The sequence below is a fragment of the Myotis brandtii genome, unplaced genomic scaffold (genome assembly GCF_000412655.1).
Source record: "Myotis brandtii unplaced genomic scaffold, ASM41265v1 scaffold58, whole genome shotgun sequence".
In the NCBI taxonomy this organism is placed as follows: domain Eukaryota; kingdom Metazoa; phylum Chordata; class Mammalia; order Chiroptera; family Vespertilionidae; genus Myotis; species Myotis brandtii.
This window is the reverse complement of record NW_005370176.1, coordinates 1,485,989-1,495,139: the sequence shown is the minus strand read 5'-3', so window position 1 is coordinate 1,495,139 and position 9,151 is coordinate 1,485,989. Positions and strand designations below refer to the sequence as shown.

Below are 9,151 nucleotides of genomic sequence, written 5' to 3'. Positions count from 1 at the left end.
CTATCTCTCCCTTCCTCTCCCTTCCTCTCTGAAATCAATAAAAATATATTAAAAAAAAAAAAGAACACATGATAAGGCATTGAGGAGTAAGACAGACTACTTTTGAGGAATTGAAACATTATTACCATAGCATACAGACAGGGGAAAGTGGCACTTGCCTTTCATGTTCCATTAAAATCAGTGGGGAGTTTAGATTTGGATTATGGTATAAGTTGGCTTCTGTATTTTTAAAAAATATATTTTTATTGATTTCAGAGAGGAAGGGAGAGAGAGATAGAAACATCAATGATTAGAGAGAATCATTGATCAGCTGCCTTTGCACATCCCACACTGGGGATCGAGCCTGCAAGTCAGGAATGTTCCCTGACCAGAATGGAACAGCCACCTCCTGGTTCATAGGTTGAAGCTTAACCACTGAGCCATGATGGCTGGGCAGCTTCTGTATTCTTAAGTGCCATTTCTAACAATTTCATTAAGCCTGATAGCCACTAACAAAAATATATTTTAAACTTAGCTTTACTGAAATCTTTGCTTAGTTTTGGTATAGCTCGTTTTCTGACTTAATGGATATCTTTTTTTTTTTTTGAGGATATCCTGAGTAATTCTTTTAGTATGTTTTGAGTCCTTGGATATCTGAAAATTGCTCTTACTTTTTGCTTTCACTTCAGTAAGTACTATAATTTTTATTTTTACTCGGGAACATTGAAGGCATGGTTCCATTGTGGATTTTTTGCATCTTCTATGTAAGAATTCTGATGCCAATCCCAATTCTTGATATTTTTCAGTCTTTACTGCTGGTGTTGGAAGTTTCCAGGTTGTTCTTTTTAAATCCTTTGGAAGAGTCAATAGGATTTTTGGATCTTTTTTTATTTATACTGCTTCCCATCTATTAAAACTCTTTCAGTCTAATGAATTTTATCTTTTGAAGCAGGAATTTTTATTCTCTTATTTGATGATTTCTTCCCTTCATTTCTCTTGGTTCTCTCCTTTTGAAATGCTTACTAGATGAATAATTTAAAATCTCTAGCTCTGTCCTTCATAAGGGTCTTACCATTTTCCTCATACTTTTCACGTATACTTTTTCACCTTGTTCTGAGAATTCCTTGGCTCGTTCTAATGCTCTAATTTTTAGGCTTCTTCTATGTTCATTCTGCTAACATTGCACTTGTTTATAATATACATTTAATTGTGAGTTTTGAGATCAATAGATACTGGTAGCTGGATATAGCCTTTGCTCAGTAGAGTATCTTCCAGAAATTCCTTTCTCTTCAAGTCTCTTAACAGGCTTCTTGATTTCTGGTGGTGTTATGGATTATTTATATTATGTTTTCTTCATTTCATTGGGATTTAAAGAAGAATTGTATATATTTAACTTGCCATTTGAAGCCAGTTGGTTGTTTTTTGTTTTGTTTTGTCAGTAAGTAGAGCACAGGAGTAGGTAATCTTTTATATCATTCTATTAAAGCCACCAAGAAAAATAAAGTGGAGTGTTATATAAGAAAAAGAGTAGCCATGGGAGGGAGATTGGTGAGTTCATATTTTCTGGCTATGCCACTTATTTGCTGTATCATCTTGAGAAAATTTCTTCTCTCTGCCTTCATTTTTTTTTTGTTTTTTATTAAAATGAGAACAATAATAGGACCTACGTTTTAGAGTTGTTGTGAGGAATAAATTAACCCACATAAAGCACTTAAAAGACAATGTGTGGCATAAACTGTAATTGTGAACTGCTCTCTTCACAGCAGCAGCAGTAGGAGGACATTTGGGGATTGTAAAGGAACAGATTGTGTTCATTGGCCAGTAAGTAAGCAGCCTACCTTGAATGTATTGTTCATATTGGGGAGTAATATATGAATGTGTTGAAGAAGTCAGTTGGAGTCAGATCATGGTGGTCTCAAATTCTAGACTAAGTATCAGCTAATTCTTATTTTATTCTACAGGGCTTCTCAACTTGAAGGCACTGTTTTAGGAAGATTATTTCACTAATACCTATAAGGCCTAAATTTCCATGATAGCCAACAGGAATTGGTACAAAAGAGACCAGTTCCAAAAATGAATGGAATTGAACTAGATGATCTTTCTGCTCCTTTCTAGCTATAATGAATCCATTGACTTTCTTACCCCTCTAGGTTTATAAAGAAAGTCTCTTCATTATGGGATCTACTTTCTATAATTTATTTTCAGAATTTGTAATATGTGTTCTCTTCTGTATTCTACAGGTTTTAGATGGAGCAGGATTAGATATTGATTTCCATCTTGCTTCTCCAGAAGGAAGAACCTTAGTTTTTGAACAAAGAAAATCAGATGGAGTTCACACGTAAGTAATCTCTTAGTTGATTCCTTGAGCTGAATAATACCAATGGGACCATCTACAAGGCAGGAAAATTTAGCACATTTGATACTAAATGTCAATATAAAATTACTCCATATGAACATTTTATTATTTGTTGTTACTATTATTATTATTATCATTATTATTTTTAATCCTCACTCGAGGACGTGCTTAACCAGGGATCAAACCTACAACCTAGGTATGTGCCCTGACTAGGAATTAAATCCTAAACCCTTCGGTGTACAGGATGACTTTGCTCCAACCAACTAAATCACACCAGCCAGGACACCATATGAACATTTTAAACAATCCTTTTTATTTATTTGTTAATGTATTTTTATTGACTTTAGAGAGGGGAAGGGAGAGGGATAGAGAGAGAGAAACATTGGTGATGAGAGAGAATCATGATTGGCTGCCTCCTGCTGATGAGAGAGAATCATTGATTGGCTGCCTCCTGCGGGATTGAGCCTGCAACCCAGGGTGTGCCCTGACTGGGAATTGAACCGTGACTTCCTGGTTCATAGGCCAATGCTCAACCACTGAGCCACACTGGCGGCCTAAATAGTCCTAGATAGTGGTCTAAAAAACTAGAATATTTTCCATTAACCTTTATTTTTTTCTTTAGGCATTTTGTATTGATCCTGTTTTTTCCTTGCTTTGGTTAAATAGATGAGTATTCCCTAAGTATTATATGCAATCTATTGTGTCATTTTGAACCTACCTTTTTGGCTAGAAGAGGCCTTCCATTTTAACTGTAAATTACACTTCCGGGTAATTTATCATCTCTGCCCATTCTTTTCTTCCTTAAAACAACAGTAAAATACATTTGTGAGTATAAGTAAAAATTGTTTTACTCAGACCTTACTCTTTTTAGACGTTTAGAAGACCTGAAAGTAAAAGATGTGACCATAGGAAACCATATGAAAAGAAAATACTTGTTATAACACTTTCAGCTTAAATTTGACAACTGGCCATATATTCTCTTTTTTCATCTATTTTCCTTTTTCCATCTGTCACTGGTGTTTTGTTGTTCTATTATTTTACTTTAGCTCTTTCGTTACTCAGTATTGTTGTGTTAAAACTAAACTGAATTTATAGGAAGAAGAGCAAATACAGAGTATCCAATATTTGCCATAAACGAGGCCTTGCATTTTATATGCTTCTAAATTAATTATTCCAATCCACTGTGAGATAGATTCTTTGATTCCCTAATTCCCATATTACAGACAAGAAAGCTCAGAGAAGTTAAATAAGTCTGCAGGGGTATATATTTATTAAGCGGAGGCAGGATGGACCAAAATATTTACTTTCTACCATATGATGCTTAGAACATCCCTGGCACATAGTACATGTAAGTACTAGTTATTATTATAATTATTGGTGTTTATTAACCAAAGTACCTGGCATGGTAATTGATAGTAAATACTGAATACATGTATGACTGAATGAGGGGGAAAATGTCTCCACCATAATTTTTCAAGATACTCTTTTCAGAGTGCTTTGTAAAGTGGCTTTTTCCTATGTAGAGCTCAGGAAAAATATTTGCATAAACTATTAATATATAAAATAAATTACCATTTTAAAAGTCAGTTTAGATTGATATGCTTAGGATTAACTATACTTTCTCTTTGATAGGTATATGAACAAGAACTAAAAATGTAGTTCACCTTTAAATTTCAGAATATAGAAAATATATAGAGTTTCTCTCAATTTTTATTTTCTCTCCAATTTTATGCTTTCTTTTAGAGATAAATTAATATTGACTCTTAGAGGGAAAAGGTATTTTATTGCTTTAGTACACAGAATTGCCCCTCATTAAAACATTGGGAGACAAAAATGAATTTATAAGAGTTTGCATTTATTGAGTTCTTTTGATGTGCCAGGAAACTATTCTAAGTACTTTACATGTATTTGTATACATATTATTCTTCACCACAATCCTATGAGTTACATGATATTTTTATCAATTTACCAATGAGGAAATTGAGGCCTAGAGCTCTTAAGTAAACTGGTGGAAGGTTACACAGCTAGTCAACAGTGAAGCCAGGATCTAAAACCCAGGCAGTCTAATTCACTCTTAATCACTACATGAATTTTACAAATCTACTTTGTAAAAATTAGATTTTAATACAAATTTTATCTTTAGCTATATTAACTTTTTAAAGACAACTAAAATCTCAGTTACAGCATTGAAATAGTTTTTTCATAATTTAAATCTTTAAAATAAATACTGTCCTTCTAGAAGTCGGGATTAGTAAAAATTTCTCCAAACAGAGCCTTAAAACAGATTAAATAATATCTATTTGTCTAACACTGCCTGTAATGAAGAGTTGTATATAAATGCATTTTTCTAAACAACAGAATTAATATTACCCTAACTACATTCCAAAGATGTACTTAATTGGTAGGAGTCCTGGAAGAAAGCATTTAGGAAAATCAATCACTGCTTTTGAAAAAAACACCAAAAACTCACTTTATAAATTAATCTCAATTGGAGGGGAGGTTTGTAGTCATAAATATTGAAGTTCATTGTGAGGTGTCATGTATCTAGTTTTTAATTCAATTCTTTTCCAAAAATTATGTCAAGACCATTTACCGTAATGCCAAGCACATCTAGATTGCAAGTATAGTACTTGGATATACAGTGGTGGGCAAAAGTAGATTTACACTTGTGACTACTCGAAACAGAGTTGATTTTTGTATTATTAGTTATTGTATTACTTATTTGTATTAAACTGTAAACCTATTTTTGCCTACCTCTATATATTTCTAGGTTGCCTCTCCCAAAAAATTATAAATTATCTTTTAAATCTAAGGAAGTCTATCAGTAAGCTGTCCAATTATTATTAACTGTTACTTCTTCTATCTGTAGTATTTTTTCCTTTGATTTGAAATATAAGTACTGATAATGGAACACATTTACTTTTTTTAATACAGGGTAGAGACAGAAGTAGGGGACTACATGTTCTGCTTCGATAATACATTCAGCACCATTTCTGAGAAGGTGATTTTCTTTGAATTAATCCTGGATAATATGGGAGAACAGGAGCAAGAACAAGAGGACTGGAAGAAATATATTACTGGCACAGATATGTTGGATATGAAACTAGAAGATATCCTGGTCAGTATGGTCTATTAATGAAATAATAAAAATTATTAACATCCAGAGGTTTTACTCTGTGACAGGCACTGGGCTAAGTATTTTAACTGCATTATCTCATGTAATCCTTACTTAACTCTATCAGGATCATCTCTGTTTTCCAATGAGGAAATTGTATCTTAGGGGGGATTAAGTAATGTTCCTATCACATAAACAGAGAGAGAGAACTAGAATTTGAATATAGGCTCTTAACTGCAAAACTTCCTTAGAATGTTCACTAACAGAAGAATATAAAAATCTGTTGCATACTTGCACTGAGTAATTTGTAAACAGTTAAGATATACAGGCGTTTTTCCCACATCATAGTTTTTATAACATGGAATTTGATATTATTTGATTAATTTGGGAACACTATTTACTTTACTCGAACCAGACCTAGCAATTATCAGAAACTAGCACTGCACTCAGGAGTGCAAACTTAGGATATGGCTTCTTTTCTTGAACTGCTTTAAGCTTTATTATAAACATGAATAATGAAATGTACATGTATAAAAACCTATTTACATTTAATAATAGTACTGCCAGTGCTAGAGGGAAAGGTCATAACCCTTCAACCACAGCTAGATGTGTAACCAAAGGACAACTTACTCAGTGATACTTGTAACTCCATTGTAGAAATTCTTGCAGGAGAAATAACATAGTTATTTCAAGTTTGTAACACTTCTAATACTCTTATCACCTGAACTTTTTAAAAATAATGTGATATTTTGATAAATATATCTGAGTTTTCTTAGAAAAGGAATGATCAAATTATAGCAGAAGAGACATAAATCAGTTAGCGTAAGTTGGAATATTAAGTGGTCCTATCATATGTGTAATTCCTTGGTGACTGAGCTCTCTGAGCCTTGGTTTCCAACCTGGAAAATGGGGACAATACCTCTAGAGTTGTGAGGTTGAAATGTGATACACTATGTATATAAGTGCTTTAAACAGTGTCTGGCAAATAATAAATGTTAGTTTTCATACCTTTTCCACTGGTGTCACTCTGAATACAAACTGAAAGGATAAAGTTTGATTGGCGTTAATTTTACCATGACATTTAAAAATGAGGAGAGGAGAGGAGAGGGACAAATAGAGGCATCAATGATGAGAATCATCGATCAGCTGCCTCCTCCTACAGGTCCTACACTGGGGATCAAGCCAATAACCCGGGCATGTGACCTGACGGGAATCGAACTGTGACCTCCTAGTTCATAGGTCAACTCCAACCAGTGAGCCACACTGGCCGGGCTACCATGACAGTTTTTTATCTCATCATGATTTCTTATGTATATTAAACTTAGTTGAATTTTAGAACTAGAAGATGACTTAGATATTATTAATCTAGCTTCAGCCTCCTTCCTTTTCCCTTCCATTCCATTTTTTAGATAAGGAACTAGCTTAAAATTAAAATGGAAATGCTATATCCATATTTCCATTATAGTCCAATCTTCCCACCCAATCAAATGAACATATTCTTCCATTTTAAATAAATGTTACCAACAAGAACAAAATGCAAGTAGTTATAAGTCTTATTAGTACTTCACTGCATTCTCCAGAGATTGACTTTACTCACACAGTTAAACAAAATGACCAGAAAGTTCCGATTTAAATATGGCTTAAAATACTTAGATTCCTTAAGAAAATAAAGTGTCTTTCAGGAGCTTTTTCCATTTGCTCCCCAGACTTTGTATCACAATTGCAAACTTGAATAAATAATTTTATATGTGACTATCATTATGCTATTGAAAAGAACTATGCATGCTTTTTTTGAGGAGCTGAACTCCATATTTTCCTGGAAAATATCTGTATTTCTTTAAAGAAATGCCCGTATGATATTATATTTTGTCGTTTTATAGGATCAGCACAGCAGTCTGAAATTGAGTATATTTTTTTACTTAAATAAGGATTTTAAGCAAAGTGGGTCTCTAGGAAAAAAATCTGTTGCTTGGATTTTTTTATTTTATACTAGAGACCCAGTGCACAAAATTTGTGCACATGTAGGGTCCCAAGGCCTGGCCGGCAATCAGGGCCTATCTGTGAGGTGACCAGCGGGGCAATTGGAGGGTCCCTACTGGCACCTGCCTTGGCCAGCCGGCCCTGACCCCACTGCCGCCACTGGTCGCCTCCCTCTGGGGCGACCGGCGGGGCGATCAGGGTGCCCCCACCGGCACTCTCCTTGACTGGCCTGCAGGCTGGGGGCAGCTCCTGCATTGAACATCTGTCCCCTGGTGGTGAGTGTGCATCATAGCGACCGGTTGCTCCACCATTTGGTCAATTTGCATATTAGGCTTTTATTATATAGGATCATTTGAATTCTCAACTAAATTTTACCTTATATTCATATAGACTATAGTTAGTCTTCAAATAATTTCTAATCAGGTCCGTACTATGAAGTAGTTTTGTTTTTTTTCAGAAGATATGCAACTTAGAATGAATCTTGGTAAGTTTGTTTAATGAATGTGACCTTGGAATAAGTTTTTATTAACAATACGTTGTACTTTTTGGGTGTAAAGAATGCACATATAAAGTTGAAATAGTTTTTAATTTCACTACTTTGTGAGATAAAAACATTGTGTGTTTTGCTAAATACTATATTGGACCAGACTAACATTCCAAGAAAAAAAAATATTAACATACAATGCGTTAATTATATGAAGGCAAATACCTAAAAACTTATCAGTTCTGTTTTTTAAGACATTTTCTTATAGTTGCATGGGCTGAGAAAGAAATAATGTATGTAAAATTCCTGGCACTGTGCCAACTCAAATATATTTTCATTTTATTTAGTTTCAATTTGTAGCTTTGTTCCTGTGTTAAATAACTATTTATAAATAATAATTTAAATGTATCAGGAGAGCTATGACATAACCTTACAGATAACCTTTATGTAATCTAAATAGCATCTGTTCCTTTATTAACATTGTGTTTAGATATGAAACATATGAATAGGAAGGGTACTGTAAAACACATTTTAAAATTAACTTAAAATTACTGAGAATTCTTTTATAGTAAAATTATTTTCTTTATCTCCAGGAATCCATCAACAGTATCAAGTCCCGACTAAGCAAAAGTGGTCATATCCAAACTCTTCTTAGAGCATTTGAAGCGCGCGATCGAAATATACAAGAAAGCAACTTTGATAGAGTCAACTTTTGGTCTATGGTTAATTTAGTGGTAATGGTGGTGGTGTCAGCCATTCAAGTTTATATGCTGAAGAGTCTATTTGAAGATAAGAGGAAAAGTAGAACTTAAAACTCCATATCAAAACTCCATATTGAAAAAGAGACAGAAAAATGCAATGAACTGTTACAGTCAAGACCATTAATAGTATTTCCAAAATGTTTTCAGTTATTACCATAAGTGTGAAACAATTTTAATTTTAATGTGAAAGAAAAGTCTTCACTTTCGTCTGTGCAAGTAATCTTATTGCTCTGGTTATACTTAAGTGTATAGCAAATATTTTGCAGAGTATAGGTATAATTGAATGAAGCCATATTAATAATGGCATTTTCCTGTTTAAAAAAAATGCAAATGTGTCATAGGTGATTTAAAAAAAGGAACTTTGGGCCTAAATGCAACACCAAACAATTTTTGTTTGTTTTAATATTTTTTTTGTTGATTTTTGGAGAGAGGAAGTGTGAGAGAGAAACATCAGTGTGAGAGGGAAACATCAATAG

The 9,151-nt window shown here is 33.7% G+C and overlaps 2 protein-coding genes across 3 annotated transcripts in view; one reads left to right on the top strand and one right to left on the bottom strand.

The window, feature by feature from the left end:
• The window catches only part of CCDC18 (coiled-coil domain containing 18), a 153,774-nt gene extending 149,818 nt beyond the window's left edge, over positions 1-3,956 (bottom strand). Inside the window, exons 1-2 of the mRNA XM_014550012.1 lie at positions 3,949-3,956; positions 2,981-2,987 (exon numbers count right to left, since the gene is read on the bottom strand). The gene's annotated coding sequence lies outside the window, so the exon portion shown is untranslated. The remainder of the gene's footprint in view (positions 1-2,980; positions 2,988-3,948) is intronic.
• Positions 1-8,881, top strand: part of TMED5 (transmembrane p24 trafficking protein 5) — a 12,830-nt gene extending 3,949 nt beyond the window's left edge. The window contains exons 2-5 of one of the 2 annotated variants that reach the window (XM_014550036.1): positions 1,743-1,800; positions 2,220-2,317; positions 5,270-5,453; positions 8,508-8,881. In XM_014550036.1, the coding sequence (XP_014405522.1) occupies positions 1,743-1,800; positions 2,220-2,317; positions 5,270-5,453; positions 8,508-8,726 (559 nt within the window). In that variant the 3' untranslated portion in view covers positions 8,727-8,881. The remainder of the gene's footprint in view (positions 1-1,742; positions 1,801-2,219; positions 2,318-5,269; positions 5,454-8,507) is intronic. The other variant, XM_005878983.2, reaches the window with a different exon arrangement.
• The last annotated feature ends 270 nt before the right edge of the window (positions 8,882-9,151 follow it).